The 21,713-nt window shown below is 40.4% G+C and overlaps 1 protein-coding gene across 2 annotated transcripts in view; it reads left to right on the top strand.

Moving 5' to 3' along the window:
• Window positions 1-21,713, top strand: part of LOC140948520 (cadherin-like and PC-esterase domain-containing protein 1) — a 58,392-nt gene that overhangs the window by 19,418 nt on the left and 17,261 nt on the right. For both annotated transcript variants that reach the window (XM_073397768.1, XM_073397767.1), the window contains exons 4-14: window positions 3,676-3,853; window positions 4,779-4,944; window positions 5,947-6,128; window positions 7,329-7,401; window positions 8,003-8,146; window positions 9,098-9,202; window positions 9,951-10,099; window positions 10,528-10,589; window positions 11,113-11,142; window positions 11,882-12,071; window positions 12,526-12,706. In XM_073397768.1, coding sequence (XP_073253869.1) covers window positions 3,676-3,853; window positions 4,779-4,944; window positions 5,947-6,128; window positions 7,329-7,401; window positions 8,003-8,146; window positions 9,098-9,202; window positions 9,951-10,099; window positions 10,528-10,589; window positions 11,113-11,142; window positions 11,882-12,071; window positions 12,526-12,706 — 1,460 coding nt within the window. The remainder of the gene's footprint in view (window positions 1-3,675; window positions 3,854-4,778; window positions 4,945-5,946; window positions 6,129-7,328; window positions 7,402-8,002; window positions 8,147-9,097; window positions 9,203-9,950; window positions 10,100-10,527; window positions 10,590-11,112; window positions 11,143-11,881; window positions 12,072-12,525; window positions 12,707-21,713) is intronic.

The following is a 21,713-nucleotide window of genomic DNA, read 5'->3' as shown; positions in this document are numbered from 1 at the left end:
CACAGTTGTCACTGTTGTCACTGTTCTCACTGTTGTCACCGTTGTCAATGTTTTAACTGTTGTCACCGTTGTCCCTGTTGTCACTGTTGCCACCGATATCACTGTTTTCACTGTTTTCAGTGTGGTCACAGTTGTCACTGTTGTCACTGCGGTCACTGTTGTCACCGTTGTCACCATAGTCACCGTTGTCACTGTTCTCCCCGTTGTCACTGTTGTCACAGTTGTCAATGTTGTCACTGTTGTTACTCTTGTCACCGTTGTCACCGTTGTCAACGTTGTCACCGTTGTCACTGTTGTCACCATTCTGACTGTTGTCACTTTTGTCACTGTTGTCACCGTTGTCAACGTTGTCACCGTTGTCACTGTTTTCACAATTCTCACTGTTGTCACTGTTGTCACTGTTGTCACCTTTGTCACTGTTGTCACTGTTGTCGCCAATGTCACTGTTGTTACAGTTGTCACTGTTGTCACTGTTTTCACTGTTCTCACTGTTGTCACTATTGTCACCGTTGTCACTAATGTCACTGTTGTTACCTTTGTCAACTTTTTCACCGTTGTCACTGTTGTCACAGTTGTCACTGTTGTCACCGTTGTCACTGTTCTCACCGTTTTTACTGTTGATCCTGTTGTCATTGTTGTCACAGTTGTCACTGTTTTCACTGTTGTCACTGTTCTCACTGTTTTCACCGTTGTCACTGTTGTCACCGTTGTCACCATTGTCACCGTTGTTTGTGACAACGGTGACAATAGTGACAAGAGTGACAACGGTGACAACAGTAAGAATGGTGACAACAGTGATAACTGTAACAACGGTGACAACGGTGAGAACGGTTACAACGGTGACAACAGTGACAACAGTGACAACTGTAACGACGGTGACAACTGTGACCACAGTGACAACAGTGACAACAGTGACAACGGTGACAACAGTGACAACAGTGATAACAGTGACAACAGTGACAACAGTGACAACGGTGACAACAGTGACAACAGTGACAACAGTGACAAAGGTGACAACGGTGACAACGGTGACAACAAAGAAAACAACGACAATGGCGACAATAGTTTCAATGGTGACAACAGTGAAAACAGTGACAACGGTGCCAACGGCGACAACGGTGACAACAAAGAAAACAACGACAACGGCGACAATAGTTTCAACGGTGACAGCAATGACAATGGTGACAACAATGACAACGTTGACAACGGCGACAACAACGACATCAGCGACAAAGGAGAGAACAGCGAGAAGAGCGCAATGGTGACAACAGTGACAACGGTTGACGGTCAACTGTTGTAACCGTTGTCGCCGTGTTCGTTGTTGTGGCCGTTGTGGCCATTGTCACTGTTGTCACCGTTGTCGCTGTTGTCACTTTTGTCATCGTTGTCACCGTTGTATCTGTTGTCATTGTTGTCACCCTGTTGACTTTTTTCCCTGTTTTCACCGTTGTTGCTGTTTTTACTTTTTTGTTATTGTTGCTGTTGTTGCTGTTGTCGCCGTTGTCACTGCTTTCACTGTTGTCACCGTTGTCGCCGTTGTTGCCATTGTCACCGTTGTTGTTGTTGTCGTTGTTGTCGCTGGGGTCTGCGTGGTCGCCGTCGTCACTTCTTTCACTGTTGTTACCGTTGTCATTGTTGTCGCTGTTGTCACTGTTGTCGCTGTTGCTACTGGTGGCACTGATTTTACTATTGTCACTGTTCTAACTTTTTTCACTGTTGTGACATTTGTCAGTGTTGTCACTGTTGTCGCCGTTTTCGCTGTGTTCGCTTTTGTCAGTGTTTTCTCTGGTGTCGTTGTTTTCACTACCGACCTTAAGTTAAGGTGGACGGGACATAGAGGACGGTTATTTGGGGAAGGACGACGTTGCCTTGGCGAGAGAAACAAACGTTAAGTTTCAGTAGAGGTGACGGTCGAAGACTTTCTTTTAACTTTATTGAAGGTTCGAGAGAAAGAGTTCCCTGAAAGAGATCCGAGAGAGTTTTTGATCTACTTTGATACGATGGTGTCATATTAGATGAGGAATTCGTTCTCTTGTACAATGACATCTAGTTGAGCGCTTTGTTACTCGAAAGAGAATGTTCGTCGCTTCATTAGGCCTATTTGCGATCTACGTATTGCCACATTTTCCCGCGCTCCACAATTCTTAGACTAACAAAGAGTGTTAATCGAGCTTACACTGTTCTGGTCTTGAAGCGGTAGGGTTCACTTACAAGAATGTCTTTAGCGAGGTGAAAATCGTGAACTTTAGTCCACTCCACATTCTTGAAATAAGAGCAAATTAATACGATGGACAATGCGCGCGAAAAACCAGCCAAGTTCCTTCTTCCTGCTGTCAAGGGGTTTATTTTGTCGAATAAGTGAACCTATGAACCCGTAATTTCATTTTGGCCTATAACTTAAGCAGAAAAAGGAACTAGATACTTCCTGAATAGAGAAAAGGGTAGAAGCCAATGTGCACATGATGCGAGAATATTAAATGTGATAATTTTATCGCTGGGAATTCTAACAGGGGCACCCAACGACAATTTTCGGAAAATATCTGTTCGGAAGGCGATTTGAGATCTAGAATTTTCGGAACATTGGTTGTAAAATTTCTTACTTGCTTGCCTCTCCTAGGATTTTCGAACATCTAAAAAATGACATAATTGCCCATTTTTAACGGATTTTTACCCGTTAAAAGGTCACCTAGAATTTCCGGGAGCCTTTTTTCTGGCTGAAATTTTCGAAAAGGTAAGTTTTGATCCCTATAATTTTCGGATCACTAGACTTTCAGCTAGGAAATCCGAACAGATGAAAAATTTTCAGGGGATAAAAATATACCTATATCTACCGTTTAAATACTAAAATACGTGTAACAATGCTTTGTTTAAGTGGTTTTGAACTATATTCTCGTTTGGTGCCCCTGATTCTAATCTTGCAGTTGTACCATTTGGACAATTCTGTGTGCTATATTCCGTTATAAAATGGTGTTATAATAAGTAATTGAGAAAGCTTTATCATTTGAAGTAAGCTAGACATTTCAGAAACAGATTAAAGCGGTATTCTGTTAAAATAAAGATATTTTGAAGACAAAAACACGAAGAGAAAGCTCACGTTCTCGAGACACCGCCGCACTCAGCTTTCTCACCGTCGCGACGTGCAGTCGACGTAGGTTGGACGGCTGAGATATATGCAAATTAGCCCCAAATCGGGCAACTTTTATTTCCGGTTGCCGTCCTCCACCCTAACTTAAGGTCCGTACTGTTGGTATTTTGAAGTGTTGACTTGTATTTCAAACCATATTAGTATTTATTATATGGAGGAGAGTGTTTTACTGGGAACTAAACCACTCGTAGATTCCATACGCCACTTCATCCGGGACCGGAGTGGCGTATTTTCCGTATGTCACCTTTGTGAGTGTCGTATCGTTCAATGACGTCACCATTCCCGCCTTTTGCTTTTGTTGAATTGGTTTCTCCATATAATAAAAATAACATTACACGTTGGCTCGAAGATATGAATTTTATGTTCTCGTGGCAAGAACAATATCTCACTCGTTCGCTTCGCTCACTCGTGAGATATTGTTCTTGCCACTCGAACATAAAATTCATATCTTCTCGCCACCGTGTAATATCCTCTATATAATAACCACAAATAACAAAGTGTGTCATGGTCTTTTTTTTTTTGTATTGCAGCTCTTCAGAAGAAGTCAAAGTATCCGTATTCACATTGCTATGTGTTACCAGCTCAGTTGAACAAGTTTTTACAGGATTTTAAACAAAAAAGTACTCAGTTGTTTACCCTGAAGAGTCTTGGACCAGAGGCAACACCACTTGATAAATGGGGTTCTTTTCACAGTTTTCATAGCAAAATGTACTGTTGTTTATTCTTTATTACTTTATAACCAGTCTCCTTTATGTTGTGTTGTTCTTTGTTATTTGTAGATCATCATATTTCCCTTTATCAACATTTTCCAATGGACGATGAAGGCGTTAGCCTTAAGTAACCATATTCGATTCAAGTTTTTTAAGTACTGGGGAAGCAAGGGTGGCATTAAGGTGGTCCAGTAATCGTCATAGATGTGGATTTAGATGTTGGCGCGGGTGAAGAAATCACCTCCCATCAGTGTAGCCTCGGTTAGATCTTGGCCCGGATGGGAGTTAAGAAATTGTGGCTGGGGAGGTGCCGTTGAGACCCTAGGACCCTTAGACTATACCAGAGCTAGTTCAGCTAAATTTTGCCACCGTATACGGGAGTAAACTCCCCAAATTCCTCCGCCCTATCTTTAACTCACAATTTTCACGGTTTCCGCTCTCTAGATTAAAGTCTTAAACCAAGTGACCAGTTTCCTGGGAAATGTTACCCCATTCTAGACTAAACCGCTTGAAAACCATACCCTTCAGGGCAGCACATACCCATTCGGCCTATATATGGCAGCACCTCCTGGAACTTGGAAATGGCAGATTAATAGCCACTCTGTCATCCCCTTGGTCTTTACACCATTCACATATGATGTTAAAGATGAAGATAATGTTTGTCTTTCGCTAATGATGGTGTTGCCCGCAATTGCTATTTCTTTTCAGTCCATGAGGTGGAGTCCTTGGTAGGGTCTTGCACTGACCTGTTGAAAAGACTGGGCAGAAATGCACTACTTTTTTTCCCAGCAAACAGTTCCTACACGTAATACACTCAGTCGAGACCACGTAGAGATTTCCAGCAGGGAATGTAAAACACGCTGTTCAACAAAAATACATTTTTTAAATCTTGTATATTTTTATTATTTTTGTTTTCTCAAAAGAGAGGGTCCACTGAAAGCCGTAATACAAGTATATCCAGAAGATGCTATAAAGATTGAAGGCAGAGCTGTTTTAGTACAGGTGTATGTACTTGTTACTTCAGCATCACCTCTCAGGGTCTACCGATACCGTGAAGAAGGACATGTACTATTGCAAAGTAACCAGCAGGTTTGTACCATTGCATGAATGATTTTTTACGTGCATTACTGACGCATAGTGGCAAGATGACTTTTGATACCAGGACTTCAAATAACGGCCAGTTAAAGGACAGTGTCCGGCCAGAATGGCGTCTTGACCGATCTTAAGCTCCACTTGCCGCTCATGTTGACCGGTCACGCAGTTTCTTATTCTTGAACAAACATCCAAATCCTCACCTGTAAATCTTTTTCTCTCTTTAAAAATACAATTACGTTTACAAATAGAAAATAACGCGAGGATTAGTTCTCCAGCATGTGAAAACAGCCGTCTCTCCTTGCTTCTCGGCGCTAGGGACGTTGCACCAGGAGAGACGTCTGCGCGTCAGCAACAGGAATTCCTTACTGATGACTTAGATCAATGTTTACATAATATATCCGGTAGTCGCGAGGTTCTTAGTGTAAATTTGTTCGATTTTTTGTTTATCCTGGACGATTATGGTAAAGTTTTGTGTTTTTCTGTGAACAAGCAAAACGCAAATGTTTCCTCCAATAAAGAAGAATATATTCCACGAATATTGACTCTTTTGTAGTAAACTTATCGCGGTTACATTTCACATTTGTGGCGGTTTGTCTTTTGTCTGTCGTTCGGAAACAACAGCTAAAACAATATAACTACCACGTCGACCAATCACAGCTCCTGACCAGATTCTGGACAGATTTTACGTCATCACTGTTGAATTGCTGTCGCTGAGGCGCAGACGTCTCTCCCTGCGAAACGTCCCCAGAAGCGATCGAGGACCGAGGCGAGACGGCTGTTTTCGCGGGCTAAGTATTGCGCAGCGGCGGTTCCAGACCTTCAGATAAGGGGGGCACGGTCATCCAGACCCTGAGATAAGTGGGAGGGGGGGTCTCAAAAATATTTTTCGGGCCTTCGGGCCTAAGTTTGGTCTAAAAATAAGGGGGGGGGGGGCGGCCTCCCCGGGCCCCTCCCCTGGATCCGCCACTGATTGCGTACTGTTTTTAATTTACTCAGGATACCTTCAAGAAGTGGACCCTTGAAAAATTTTTGCGGCACTTGGAAAATTACTTCGGCAAAGACAAAGCCAACCAAGCAATAGAGCGGATGGATGAACTTCTGGTGACAATGCTGCTGTTATTGGAACCATCGCTGTTAATTTACGTTACTAATCTGACAGCGGGGAAACAAAGCTTTCGGTATGCATTGTGTGCAATAGTCTTGAATGACTGTTAGTTAAACTGGAACCACAACACTCAAATCGTTTCTATTGGAAAGCTCAAAACTTAAGTGGTCAAACTAGTTTTGGTTTAAGAGTGTAGTATTACTATGACTACAATGACTGTGACTGTGACTGTGACTGTGACTGTGACTGTGACTGTGACTATGACTATGACTATGACTGTGATTGTGACTATGACTGTGACTGTGCCAACAACATCGTAAACTTTATTTGTGTGACTATAATTATGTAGTTACAGTATTGCAGAAGCTTTAACATAAAGTTACAATTTATATCAATGATAATGCAATGCAATGATTACTACAGTCAATCAAGTGTCATCAACATGATTTGATAACGAATTGGTACGTAAATCATTACATTATGTGACTGCGACTGACTGTGACCGCGACTGCTACTTTGACTGTGACTGTGACCCTGACTGACTGTGACTGTGTCAGTGACTGTGACTATGACTATCACTGTGACTGTGACTGTGTCTGACTGTGACTGACTGTGACTGCTACTGTGACTGTGACTGTGACTGTGACTGTGAATCAATCGTACGATTACAGAACAAATCGGACTCCACTCAGTCGTATTAGCATTATCTAGACTGAGTGGACTCCAATTCGGTCTGTAATCATACGAGTTGATGGAGTCCATTTAAGTACGAGGATGATAACAGACCGAATGGGAACAAACGAAGTCCTGTTACCAATATCATAACCGTTACAATTTCCGAGAAAATAAATGCATTCTTTTTTAGTGAAAGAGTATTTGAATACCAAAGGTCCAAAATTAGGGAAAATATCACTGGCGGAGACCTAGTGTTACAAATTTGTCCATTTTGGAAAATCCCCAGTTTAGTAGGGTAGGTGGTTGTTGCTAAGGTTATTGTGATAACTTCTGTGATTGGTGGATTTAGCTGAGTGCGCTTAATTTGATTGGCTAATGCAACTGTCCGATTACAGCCACCGTATACAATGATTAGTGAAAAATAAAGCAGTTAATGCACCAATCAAATTTGAGGAAATTGTAATGGTTATGATTATGATTAATATGATTGGTTTTTGTGTTAACCCTGCACAGCCTGGACACAAATACTAGTCAATATCTACTGGCTGTGTAATGTGGAATATCACTGGCGGTGGACTATTTCGTTTTCATATTTCAGGTGTAAGCGTTGTTTCCAGCCCCTTGAAGTCAGTTTTTCATTCACCTCTACGCTTGAACCCGTCATTTTAGAGGTAAGGATTGTTACACTACTGCTATTTACTTCATTCTGTTTTTTTTTTCGTGTTTGGAAACTATAACGCCATGCAGTCATGTCGTGTCTGTAATGTCTGTTAATAAGAAAAACGAAAAATATTCTGAAGGCCAGATACAAAATAGTGTATGATTCACTTCGCAACAAGAAGAGTCTATTACTCTTTAGTCGTTGTTTCTCATTTTATCAGTTTTTTTCTGTTCAAGAGAAATTTTACAAAGTTGGGGTAATTCTATTCATCGGCGTGCTACGTAACATGAAGGTAAAGTGTGACCTGTTGCGTCGAAAAAAAATTATTTTTTTTATTCAAGAAGTCACGCTTCATTTTTTCTTCAACGCTAGTCACCGTTACGTTTCATGCTTATATGGCTTAGTAAGTCGATTAAATCGTAAGTGCCCAACAGACATATTTTTACATTGCGTTTCTACTAGTACCTATTCACAAAATTTCTTTGTTATTCAACGCAACTCGATAACAAAGTGATTAGCTTCCAGAAAAGCTATAACCACCAAAAGGTGTATGAGGTTAATGAACCTGCTTTCAAAATTTTGTTTAATCTCAATCAATTTTCTTTGAATAGGTTAAAGATGCTGCGTTTGGCGAGATCTCTCCTAGAACAATTCAAGACACTGTCAATGTACTATTTAACCTTTCTTCAAGTCATGCCTTGTCGCAGGAGACTTATCAGACTTTACAACTCTTAAAGCAAAGACAAATACTCAAGGTAACTTAAGTAACTATTAAGCCAGCTTGTAGCATTTTTTAAAAGGTGATATCCTAAACGTTTTTCTGGCCACGTAAGACGCACCAAATTTACATTTGGGCCGAACTCAAAATTGGACGAAATCATAATTTCCAAAATTCTGATTAACAAGCAAGTATAACGGAGATGATCGTATTTCATTTAATTCTTCACCCCCGCAGTTCCTTTATATGATTTTCATATATTCATTATTTCAGTGCCTTGTTCCTCCTCTGGCGGTGTCTTCAACTTGCGCAAGGCAGGGGGAGGGGGGTTGTTCCCTTGGGTCACATCAACTGCCTGGTCTTTTGTCCGTATTTATATCAGACAAAAAGGAGACAAAGAAAACTGTTAGTCCTGGGTGAATGTCCAGGAAGCTGTGGTTTTCGGTCATCTCGCCAGCAACGAAATTGTTTCGCAACCAGTGATTAACTCTGGAATAATTAGCACAGTTTAATTCCTAGGACTACTTACTCAAAATGTTTACTTCGTCGTGAAACTTGTTCGAATTTTAAGTTGACCCAAACACTGATCTGTCGATGCTAACTGACGATCCTTGGGTCGAACTTCTCATGCTCTTTGTGCTTAAAATACCGGTAACAGGCTCGGTGAATGTAAACTTTGACATTTGAGAGATTTTCAAAATAAACTGGCAGTAAAGTTTTACAACCACCTGTCATTTCTTTGCAATATAATAAAGTAACGGTTAAGAACGGATTTCTTTTCATAAACGTCATTTCATTTGTTGAGTATTCTTGAGAACAATAAAGCTAAGTTCTATTCGTAGTGGGGATTTCGTTGGTAGCGAGATCGTTTTCTGGCGAGGTGACCGGATACCGTTTCTCTGTACTGGACAACCCGTAACCCTTCCACTTCCAGAGTGAAAGCATTACTGTGATGTAGAAGTTGATTAATATTAAATTGTCATTAAAGAACAGCCAGTGTAATCAATCAAAGAAGAAGTGCTTGACAGATGACTTCCTGGAGTATTTACTACAAACTAAACAAGAAGAACTTCATATCAGGAACTTTAAACGGGTATGTTGCCAAAAAATAAGTGAATTCGTAACAATAACAAACAATGAGACTAGTCGCGATCGTAAAGTTTCATCGCGCGTTGGGGAGGATTGCATGACGAGACAAAAGAACGTCTGCTTGGGAGGTTAAAAATGATGCTCCAGTTAGCCCCCGAGCCACCTACTGTGGAACCCCGCGGTACGGCCACCTCAGTAATACGGTTACCTCGTTATTTCGGCCACTTTTTTTCGACCCAGCAAAACGACCATACATTTCCTTACTAAAAAAAACCGTTAATGCGATCACCCGCGTTAGTTCTTCTGTAGCATAACAAAGTGTAGTGACGATTGCTAAGGGGATTTGGCGCGCAAGGATAATGCAGGGCACGCGAGGAAAGAGGGATTCCTCACGCTCATTAATTCCCTCGTTCCTCCTCCTCTTCAATAGAGAGTTTAAGCTTCACGTATACGGCAAATTCAAGTTGAGAATTTTTTAAAATAGAAAATGAGCAGCTAAAAACAGCTCAAAGCAACTCTTATGGATAAAGATTGCGTGAAACTACTAATTTCTGTGTAGATTAAGAAATAATGAATAGTAAACAACAATGAAAGGGAAGGCTTGGTCACGTGGTACAAATTCGCGTTTGCCATTTGACGTAAACGTGGTGCTTAACCTCTCTACTACCAGCAGGGCACTCAGGGAGATGTAAATGCTACATTTATGAGAATTAAACAGTATCACAAAACTTCCTCTTTTTCCCCTTTCACAGCTTTACCCCACCGTAGATGGCCTTAAATACAAAGCCCTGATGTCAGAATTAGTTGAGACTGGGGTTGAACTGCACAATAGACATACGTCAACACCTGATGTACATGATATTTTAACTTTTTTTGTAACACAGACATCTACAAAGACATGGTAGGTGAATTGCGTTGAAGTTGTTATATCATTCTCTTCATCATTTTTAAGGCCCCTCTAAAAGATGAAACTTTTTTGTCTAGCGTCGCGTTTGAGGAACCTGTTTGACTATTTATCCGTCTCTCTGAACTTTGCATTTACATTTGGTTTTCCATGTTCAAACATTCTTATCCTCCTTCCGACATTTTTTGTCATGAACAAATCTGTGATCGTTAAACAGCATTTTTTCAGCCGTTTCGATAGAAGGTTGCAAAGGGATCAAATATCCCTCTACTCCTTATGTTGTATAGAAATAGAGGCAGGTGTTTTATCCGATAAAGTGTGGCATAACTTGTGGATTTCTCTAGAGCCTGATTTTGGAGGTAGTAAATGATGGGTGGCACATTATCCAGGTAAAAGAAAACATAACTCGTCATGGTTTCTTTAAGGAGTCAGCAAGAAGGGGTCAGTTTATCAGATAGAAGACTTGAAAATCCCGGAGTGCCAAAAGGTGTGTCACAGTGAATTCATTTCGTTATTTTGCTAAACGTTTTGGAGGCTTTCACTTGCTTTAATGGGAAATAAATTCACAGACATTTTCAAAACCGCGCGCCATTTTGAACAAAACAAAGAAAACAAGTTTCCCATGACGTCATCCATGTATCTGTGCTCTAATAGATCATGGGGAACGACCAATCACAGCGGGCGTAGCATTCACATCCCTGTATAATTAAAACATTGGCGACTTAGTTTTATCTTTAACTCGTTTAAGAAAGTTGCTTGTCGAAATTCTGTGGGTAAGTTTCACTGTTCCACAACTTGGCTCCACTGTATAAAAAAAACTTCTCTTCAGATAATCAGTGCGAGGTTGTCTTATGTTAAGCAAAAAGAATACCCAGCTTGAAAAAGGAGCCCACATGCGCCTCAGTTCTTGGGTAATTAGGGTGCGTACTCTACACGTTTCATGTGGACACCAACGCATTTGAATATTAATCTTTTTGCCGTGACGATTCTGTGATATAATCTGATTATAGGTTCATTGGAGGAAGATGACTGCAATGATGGTAAGATTTCTCAATACGTTAATTTCGCTCAGGCATAAAATGCTCGGGGGGAGGTTACTCCTGGGAATTCCTCGTGGGGTGTGCAGCCCGGTTCTCCTAATCCTGACCCTATTTCAGGCTAAAAAATGTCACTTTTCACACCCGTATTCAGACCTGCCCTCTACAATCCATACTCATTCCCAGACCTGGCCTTTACGAAATTGTCATCATTATTTAGGTTGGACCAGCAACAAAAAACAGTTCCTAAAAATCCATTTCGAATTCGTTTATTTCTCTTTCTTTCTTTCTCATTTGGTATTGAAACAAGAAATACGTTCGCACACTCCCGTAGTACCCTTGGATACCATACCCGATTCCATACCGAAATGATCAAAGTCTATATCTGTTTTCAGACCAAAACGGCGCAAAAACCATACACTTTGGGGCGGCACATACCTATATGGCTTATATAGGGGATTACGCCCCCCCCGGCCAACAAATTATTTATGCAATTCTGGCCGTTTTCTCCTACAGGGGAAAGAAGGTCAAATTTCTATCATCGGATTTACCTTTGTGTACAATATTTTTTCTAAGCGAAAAATAAAATTTTGAATTTTATATCTGCAATGCATTTATCTACTCTAAATCACGTAAAGATGTGACACTATTCTGTAATATTTTATGTATAGTACTGTTAGTCACAGTAATGTCATACTGCGATCAGACGATCATGCTCCTCCTACTTTTATGTAATCTTTAGAGCCAGATGTAGTCCCGGTATTAAGAGAGTTCTATACTCGGCCGTCAGTCCTACTTCAACCGCAATTTAGCAGTGATTTGCTCAGCTATCAGGCAACTGTGTCATTTGATACCATGGTTTTGAAGATTTGGGGCAAATCATCTACATGTCAATCCGACATCCGTGTTAACACTAAACATGACAACAGCAAGTAAGTAAAGTTTGTTTAACAGTCATGACCAGCTCTCTTCAATAGGGGCGGACACCGGTCTGATCGGCACTAAGGCCTAGGCCAAACGTCCAACTTTCCATGAGACGAACCAAACTCTCATGTGGGTCGACCTAAATTTAGTTAGATCGTCTGTGGATCAGAGGAGAGAAAATTGTCCATCTCCCTCTTCCCCTTCCTTGCCCCATTCTTTCCCCCTAAAGCCTTCCTCACCTCCCTCAAGGGTCGTAATTTCTGCTTTCCCCAATCTTCATCAGCGATAAAATCAAATATGGCGGTCCCGACATTACAGACATAAACAAACAGCTTTCCCTCACCCAGACACTACGCCTTCATCGCGGGCTGCTGTAGTTGGATTTCTTTCTTCGTCTCCCTTTTTTCATGATTTTCGCTGCCACCTGGCCTTTGAAATCAAGTGATAATCTGTCTCTTTCAGATCAGCGAACCATTCACTCGGTGTTGGCTGGAACAAGTTTTCTATTTTTGTAATTGATACCCGCCATCCTTCACCCTCCATAGTGACTACATACAGTCTGTTTGTATTTCGTAAACGACGATCGGAAATGGAGAGGGCATTTAACAGGGACTCCACTCATCAAGTCTGCACGCATCATCAGGTATTGTAGACCCGGGGTGCGACTCCCTTATGAAAGTGACGGAGATGCTCGTCGTCTTGCTTTGGCGTGCAAATTGCATATTTTGGTTTCAATTAGGTATTTGGAATGGAAAGTCACTATATTTGCCCATTCAGGTATCGCTTATTGCTGTGCATAAAAACTGCCCTGACACTAACCATACAGAAATCTCCCTTAGGGGTCAGTTCAAGTTCAAGCCACACCCACATTGGTCTCCCTTACAGATTCAATGTGAATTTTCCGACGAGCATCCCCGTCAGTTTTATATGGGAGTCTCCCCGGGATCTTAGAGGGTCCCCAATAGGTTTTTCGGGATCCGAGATTTTCCTTATTTGAAGTTCGGGATTCGGGATTGTAAAGCAAAGTCAGGGCGACATTCGGGAATGAAAGTATGCGCGGGAGGTGGGATGCCAAAAGTAACCCTTGGGATTACAGAATTGCACGAAATTTTGGGTCGGGATTACCGGATTGAAGAATCCTTGGGGGATTGGGAAGGCAGCGTGATAAGAAAAAACAAGGAGCCGGGTTGGCAGCCTGCAAGCAAGTTCTTGATTTCGACTGGCACGGGGTGGAGGGGAAGGGGCAAAAAAATTCCTCTTCCCCTGATCACTGGCTCTTGGGTTTGTTGGCTCGTGAATTGTTTCTCGGTTGCCCTGATTACTCGATCCCCCTAATTACTCGATCTGCATGAAACACTGGGAAACCTTTCTGACCTCTAATAAATGTTAGAAATAAGATTTAGTCAAAATTTAGAATACTCCATGCACTTCATGACCTTAGCAAAGGAAAGAAAAGAAGGAAAACGGTAACTCTAGGGTCACGTTCAGTCGTGTTTAGCCTGTGAACACTTTATTGCACAATTGTTGATTGGTCACTTACCACGAAAATAAAACAATGGGAAAGAAATGTTGTTTTCCGTTGAGCAGGCGTTTTTGGGGAGGGATGAAAAACGAGCTCCTCTAAAAACTCCTGCGTGGGAGGCTACCGCTCTAGCGATCTACCACAGATACACCGATCTACCGATCCATCGATCTACAGATCTACCTATCCAGCGATCCAACGAACTATAGAGCTACTGATCCATTGATCTAAATATATACCGATCTAGCGATCCGCCAAACTACAAATCTATTGATCCATTGATCTACAGACCCAGCGATCTAGTGATCCACCGATCTAGCCGATCAACCAAACTACAGATCTATTGATCCACTGATCTACAGATCCAGTGATCTAGCGATCCACCGTTCTAGCGTTCTAGCGATCAACCAAACTACAGATCTACTGATCCATTAATTTACAGATCCAGCGATCTAGCGATCTAGCGATCCAACGATCTAGTGATCCAGCGATCCACCAAACTACAGATCTATTGATCCATTTATCTACAGAGCCAGCGATCTAGCGATCCACCGATCTAGCAATCTAGTGATCCACCAAACTACAGATCTAATGATCCATTGATCTACAGATCCAGCAATCTAGCGATCCACCAACGTAGCGATCTAGCGATCCACCAAACTACAGATCTATTGATCCACTGATCTACAGATCCAGCGATATAGCGATCCACTGATCTAGAGATCTAGTGATCCACAAAATTACATATCTATTGATCCACTGATCTACAGATCCAGCGATCTAGCGATCCACAAAACTACAAATCTATTCATCCATTGATCTACAGATCCAGCGATCTAGCGATCCACCAAACTACAGATCTATTGATCCATTAATCTACAGATCCAGCGATCTAGCGATCCACTGATCTAGCGTTCTAGCGATCAACCAAACTACAGATCTATTGATCCATTGATCTACAGATCCAGTGATCTAGTGATCCACCGTTTTAGCGTTCTAGCGATGAACCAAACTACAGATCTATTGATCCATTAATTTACAGATCCAGCGATCACGCGATCCACCAAACTACAGATCTATTCATCCATTGATCTACAGATCCAGCGATCTAGCGATCCACCAAACTACAGATCTATTGATCCATTAATCTACAGATCCAGCGATCTAGCGATCCACTGATCTAGCGTTCTAGCGATCAACCAAACTACAGATCTATTGATCCATTGATCTACAGATCCAGTGATCTAGTGATCCACCGTTTTAGCGTTCTAGCGATGAACCAAACTACAGATCTATTGATCCATTAATTTACAGATCCAGCTATCACGCGATCCACCAAACTACAGATCTATTGATCCATTTATCTACTGAGCCAGCGATCTAGCGATCCACCAATCTAGCGATCTGGTGATCCACCAAAATTCAGATCTATTGATCCATTGATCTACAGATCCAGCGATATAGCGATCCACTGATCTAGAGATCTAGTGATTCACCAAATTACAGATCTATTGATCTATTGATCTACAGATCCAGCGATCTAGCGATCCACCAATCTAGCGATCTAGTGATTCACCAAACTTCAGATCTATTGATCCATTGATCTACAGATCTAGCGATCTAGCGATCCACCAACCTTCAGATCTATTGATCCATTAATCTACAGATCCAGCGATCTAGCCTTCCACCAACCTAGCGATCTACCCTTACCAAATCCAACACTGTTTTGAATGTATTTTTAAGCTATTTTTGAAAACTGTTTTTAACCTGTTTTGTGAAATAGGTTTTAAATAGGGTGAAAAGTGTATTTTTAATGTATTTTTCGACTGCTTTTAAAGGTGTTTTAACCTGTTTAAAACGCTATTAAAAAAGAATTTTAAATGTATTTTTAAATTCGTTTAAAATATATAAAAAATTCCAGGGCTTTTGCAAGGTTCAAAACAGGTCTAAAATAGTTTTTAAATATCTTATAAATCGGAATAAAAACAGGATAAAAACAGTTTCAGAAACATATTTTAATTTGCTATACTATTTTAAAACTATTTTTAATGGCAATTTTAAACGTATTTTGAAAAAAACAGGTTTAAAATAGGTCCAAAAATATATTTTTAATATATTTTTCGACTGATTTTAAAGGTGTTTTAACCTGTTTAAAACGCTATTAAAATGTTATGCTTCAAAATATATTTTAAAAGCTTTTTAATGGGTTTCGAAATTTAGTAAAATAATCGTATTTGCAAATACAATAAAAATACTTTGAAAATAGTATTAAAATACCACAGAGGAAGAAAAGCAATAGCACGCGTATATTGTGAAAATACATCAAAAATAGGATACAAAAATGCAAAAACAGTATAAAATTGTAAGAAAATAGCCTTAGAGTTGTCTGAAAACAGTACAAAAATCGGTCGAAAGAGCATAAAAACAGTACAAAAACAGGATGAAAATACCATTTAAATTCATGAAATAAAATGAATACAAAACCGTCTAAAATTACTCTGAAAAAGCAAGATTTACTTCTGCGAAATTTCTCCACACAGTCCTACGTTAGGATTTCACCGGAATTATCTCTTAGCCGATTACTTTACGTTGAATTCCCTACGAATTCTCGGGAAATTCTTATGGAATTTTTCAGAAATGCTGAAATCAATCTTTAGCCTGTGTACAAACCCCCTCCCCTCAATAAAAATCGGAGGGGAGGGGGTCGGTACACAGGCTATCGATCTTCCGCTTCAAAAGAGTATTGCGTTACGTTACCGGTAAATAATAATCTACATACATGTAACTTACATTTTTTATTATATTCACGGCTTTACTCAATTATTATCAGAAGCTTGCAGGCTACGCCTGAACGTTTAATTATTGGCTGATAAAGAACAACATAAGAATAACACCATAAAATTTACACGAGCATGAAAGAGGTCGGTGACGTGACATCAAGTGACTGAGAACAGCGAGGCTGAGTGAGCATGGAATCCTGTAAAAACTAAAATTGCCGTACAGGCGGGAGTATATAAATGTTTACTACCCTTCATTTGTTTCTCATATGGCGTCTTAGTAACATGTTATGCATATATTGTGTATAATACTCACATGACAGAAGACTCTTGGATTAACACACAAGACAGCACAAGACCGCGTGCTTCGGAGAGAAACTGAACCAGATCCTTTCAAAGTACATAACAGTCGCTGAGGAGTCATACCCATTTTTGATCCGTGATAAATGCAACATCTACGTGTTCAGCCAATCCGCAGAGTTGAAATGTATACTTTTGTAAGATCGTCACAAACAGTAAAATCAAGCGCACCCGCCATCACAGCAACCGCCGGTACAATAATTTGAAATGAGCAAAGGACAAAGGACGGTTTGTTTATCACGTGCATTTGTCACATCACCGCGGGGCGAAGTCGTGATTTCAGTCGCGCGTGACATCTTAGAAATAATATGCCATGCATGTGCGGAATAATCTATGAGAGAAAGATAACCATATGTCGGAGTTTTTTCATATCTGAGCTTTGTTTCTTGATGCAATATATATGAGGTGAGATCTTAGCTTGGATAATTTATTTATTATGTAATTTCAAGGGCTAATTTTAGATAAACCTCTGTTGACCGCGTGCATCCGGTTCTCGGCCCGCGGCTTCGGCTGTTTGTGAAAAAATTTCTATATGAAATTAAAATGCGATTTTAAAGTTTCTTTTAAAAAACTTATGGAAAGTCCCGTAACTGCATTAATTGAATCACGGCTAAAATCTACGCGGAGATTTTCGCAGAGAGCTTGCAGGTAATGAACAGTGAGGAACGGATAGATCTTTTATCGGAACACTGTCACAGTTACGTGTTGTCAGTCAAAGCTAAAACCTATTCCTAATTTTCTTCTCTTTTTTTTATTTAATTTAGATTTAATTTTTCGCTCAGCTTCGAACTTTGTTGGGAGGAGAATCCGGTCTACAATATGTGACAGCTTGTTTTGAGTCATTTATGAGTTCGTGACACCATGAAGGCTTAAAAATTAACTTTGTGCAATTGTTACTTTTATTTATAGTCTGAGTATAAGTCTCCCAAAAGACATTACAGTATTGCACCCTAGTAATAATAAGTTATCAGTACACTACTTTAAAGTATTTACAATAAGGTAAGCATTTGATGACTTTAAGCAGACTTCAAATAGTTTATGGATAATCTGTTTTTATAGTCAGAGTGCTGTGTGCCCAAAATACAATTCAAATAGACCTCAAAACAGTGTTTAAGTACCCTATTTAAAAGTATTTAAAATGCGGTCAGTTCTTAAGGTTTTAAAACATATTTCAAATAGTCTATTTGAACTCTGTTTGTAACTTTGTCAGTGGATGCGTCTCAAAATACATTTTAGATACAACTCAAAACAGTGTTAAAGTACCCTATTTAAAAGGATTTAAAATACGGTCAGCATTTAGGCTCTTAAAACATATTTCAAATAGTCTATTTGAACTATGTTTGTAACTTTGTGAGTGGATGCGTCTCAAAATACATTTTAGATACAACTCAAAACAGAGTTAAAGTACCCTATTTAAAAGTATCTTAATTACAGTCAGCATAAAAGCCCTTAAAACATATTTCAAATAGTTTATTTGAACTCTGTTTGTAACAGTGTTAGTGGTTCTATGCCCAAAATACATTTTAAATACTCTATTTTAATCATATTTATTAAACAAAATACATTGTAAATTGATGAGAGAGGTTTTCCTTTACATGAAATACAATTTAACTACACTCAAGATATATTTCAAACAGGGGCGAAAATTTAAATTTTTTTGTCAAATAGTATTAAAATACAGGAAAATAGTGTTCAAATACTGAAAATACATTTTAAATACTTTAAAATCAGTTTCAAAATACATATGGTTTGGTAAGGGTAGCAATCCACCAAACTACAGATCTATTAATCCATTAAACTACAGATCCAGCGATCTACAGATCTACCGATCTAATGATCCACGAAACTTCAGATCTATTGATCCATTAATGTACAGATCCAGCGGTCTAGCGATGCTCCAATCTAGCAATCCGCCATTCTAGCGATCTAGCGATCCACCAGACTACAGATCTATTGATCCATTTATCTACAGAGCCAGCGATCTAGCGATCTAGTGATCCACAAAACTTCAGGTCTATTGATCCATTGATCTACACTTCCAGCGATCTAGCGATCCACCAACCTAGCGATCTAGCGATCCACCAAACTACAGATCTATTGATCCATTAAACTACAGATCCAGCGTTCTACAGATCTACCGTTCTAGTGATCCACCAAACTACAGATCTGTTGATCCATTAATCTACAGATCCAGCGATCTAGCGATCCACCGATCTAGCGTTCTAGCGATCACCCAATTTACAGATCTATTGATCCATTGATGTACAGATCCAGTGATCTAGCGATCCACCTTTCTAGCGTTCTAGCGATCAACCAAACTGCAGATCTATTGATCCATTAATTTAAAGATCCAGCGATCTAGCGATCCACCGATTTAGTGATCCAACGATCCACCAAACTACACATCTATTGATCCATTTATCTACAGAGCCAGCGATCTAGCGATCTAGTGATCTACCAAACTTCAGATCTATTGATCCATTGATCTACAGATCCCGCGATCTAGCGATCCACCAAACTACAGATCTATTGATCCATTAAACTACAGATCCAGCGATCTACAGATCTACCGATCTAGTGATCCACCAAACTTCAGATCTATTGATCCATTAATCTACAGATCCAGCAATCTAGCGATCCGCCAACCTAGCGATCTAGCGATCCACCAGACGACAGATCTATTGATCCATTGATCTACAGATCCAGCGAACTACAGATCTATTGATCTAGCGATCCACCAAACTACAAATCTATTGATCCATTGATCTACAGATCAAGCGATCTACCGATCCACCGATCTAGCGATCCACAAAACTACAAATCTATTGATCCATTGATCTAAAGATCCAGCGATCTAGCGATCCACCAAACTACAGATCTATTGATCCATTGATCTACAGATCAAGCCATCTAGCGATCCAACGGTCTAGGGATCTAGTGATCCACCAAATTACAGATCTATTGATTCATTGACCTACAGATCCAGCGATCTAGCGATGCACCAAACTACAGATCTATTGATCCATTGATCTACAGATCCAGCGATATAGCGATCCACTGATCTAGAGATCTAGTGATCCACCAAATTACAGACCTATTGATCCATTGATCTACAGATCCAGAGATCTAGCGATCCAGCGATCTAGCGTTCTAGCGATGAACCAAACTACAGATCTATTGATCCATTAATTTACAGATCCAGCGATCTATTGATCCACCGATCTAGTGATCCAGCGATCCACCAAACTACAGATCTATTGATCCATTTATCTACAGAGCCAGCGATCTAGCGATTCACCGATCTAGCGATTTAGTGATCCACCAAACTTCAGATCTAGTGATCCATTGATCTACAGATCCAGCGATCTAGCGATCCACCAACCTAGCGATCTTGCGATCCACCAAACTACAGATCTATTGATCCATTTAACTACAGATCCAGCGACCTACAGACCTACCGATCTAGTGATCCACCAAACTTCAGATCTATTGATCCATTAATCTACAGATCCAGCGATCTAGCGATCCGCCAATTTAGCGATCCGCCAACGTAGCGGTCTAGCGATCCACCAGACTACAGATCTATTGATCCATTGATCTACAGATCCAGCGATCAACAGATATACTGATCTAGCGATCCACCAAACTACAGATCTATTGGTCCATTGATCTACAGATCCAGTGATATAGCGATCCACTGATCTAGATATCTAGTGATCCACCAAATTACAGATGTATTGATCCATTGATCTACAGATCCAGCGATCTACAGATCTACCGATCTAGTGATCCACCAAACCACAGATCTTTTAATCCATTGATCTACAGATCCAGTGATCTAGCGATCCACCGTTCTAGCGTTCAAGCGATCAACCAAACTACAGATCTATTGATCCATTAATTTACAGATCCAGCGATCTAGGGATCCACCGATCTAGTGATCCAACGATCCACCAAACTACAGATCTATTGCTCCATTGATCTACGGATCCAGCGATCTAGCGATCCACCAAACTACAGATCTATCTATTTATAAAATTACAGATCCAGCGATCTACAGATCTACCGATCTAGTGATCCACCAAACTTCAGATGTATTGATCCATTGATCTACAGATCCAGCGATCTAGCGATCCGCTAATCTAGCGATCCGCCAACCTAGCGATCTAGCGATCCACCAATCTACAGATCTAATGATCCATTAAACTACAGATCCAGCGATCTAGCGATCCGCCAACCTAGCGATCTAGCGATCCACCAGACTACAGATCTATTGATCCATTGATCTACAGATCCAGCGATCTACAGATCTACTGATCTAGCGATCCACCAAATTACAGATCTATTGATCCATTGATCTACAGATCCAGCGATCTAGCGATCCACCAAACTACAGATCTATTGATCCATTGATCAACAGATCCAGCGATCTAGCGATCCACCGGTCTAGTTATGTAGTGATCCACCAAATTACAGTTCTATTGATCCATTGTACTACAGATCCAGCGATCTAGCGAGCGACCAAACTATAGATCTATTGATCTATTGATCTACAGAACCAGCGATCTAGCGAACTAGCGATCCACCAAACTACAGATCTATTGATCCATTGATCTACAGATTACAGAGCCAGCGATCTAGCGACCCACCGAACTAGCGATGTAGCGATTCACCAAACTACAGATCTACTGATCCATTGATCTACAGATCCACCGATCTAGCGATCTACAGATCTACTGACCCATTGATCTAAAGATCCACCGATTTTTCGGGGTGGCCCTGACCCAAACAAAAGTAACATTGAACCCCAAGTCTGAAACAATAGAGCCTCGGGCCAACAAGAACCTATCAAATTAGAAGTTCTTAAGAGGTTCTGGCCAACAGATCTAGCGATCCACCGATCTACAGATATACTGATCCATTGATCTACAGATTCTCCGATCTAGCGATCTACAAATCCTCTGATTGTTTTTGGACACTGATCAGTATGC

The sequence above is a fragment of the Porites lutea genome, chromosome 9, assembly GCF_958299795.1.
Source record: "Porites lutea chromosome 9, jaPorLute2.1, whole genome shotgun sequence".
In the NCBI taxonomy this organism is placed as follows: domain Eukaryota; kingdom Metazoa; phylum Cnidaria; class Anthozoa; order Scleractinia; family Poritidae; genus Porites; species Porites lutea.
Note: the sequence above shows the minus strand (reverse complement) of the source record. Positions and strands in the feature narration are given on the sequence as shown.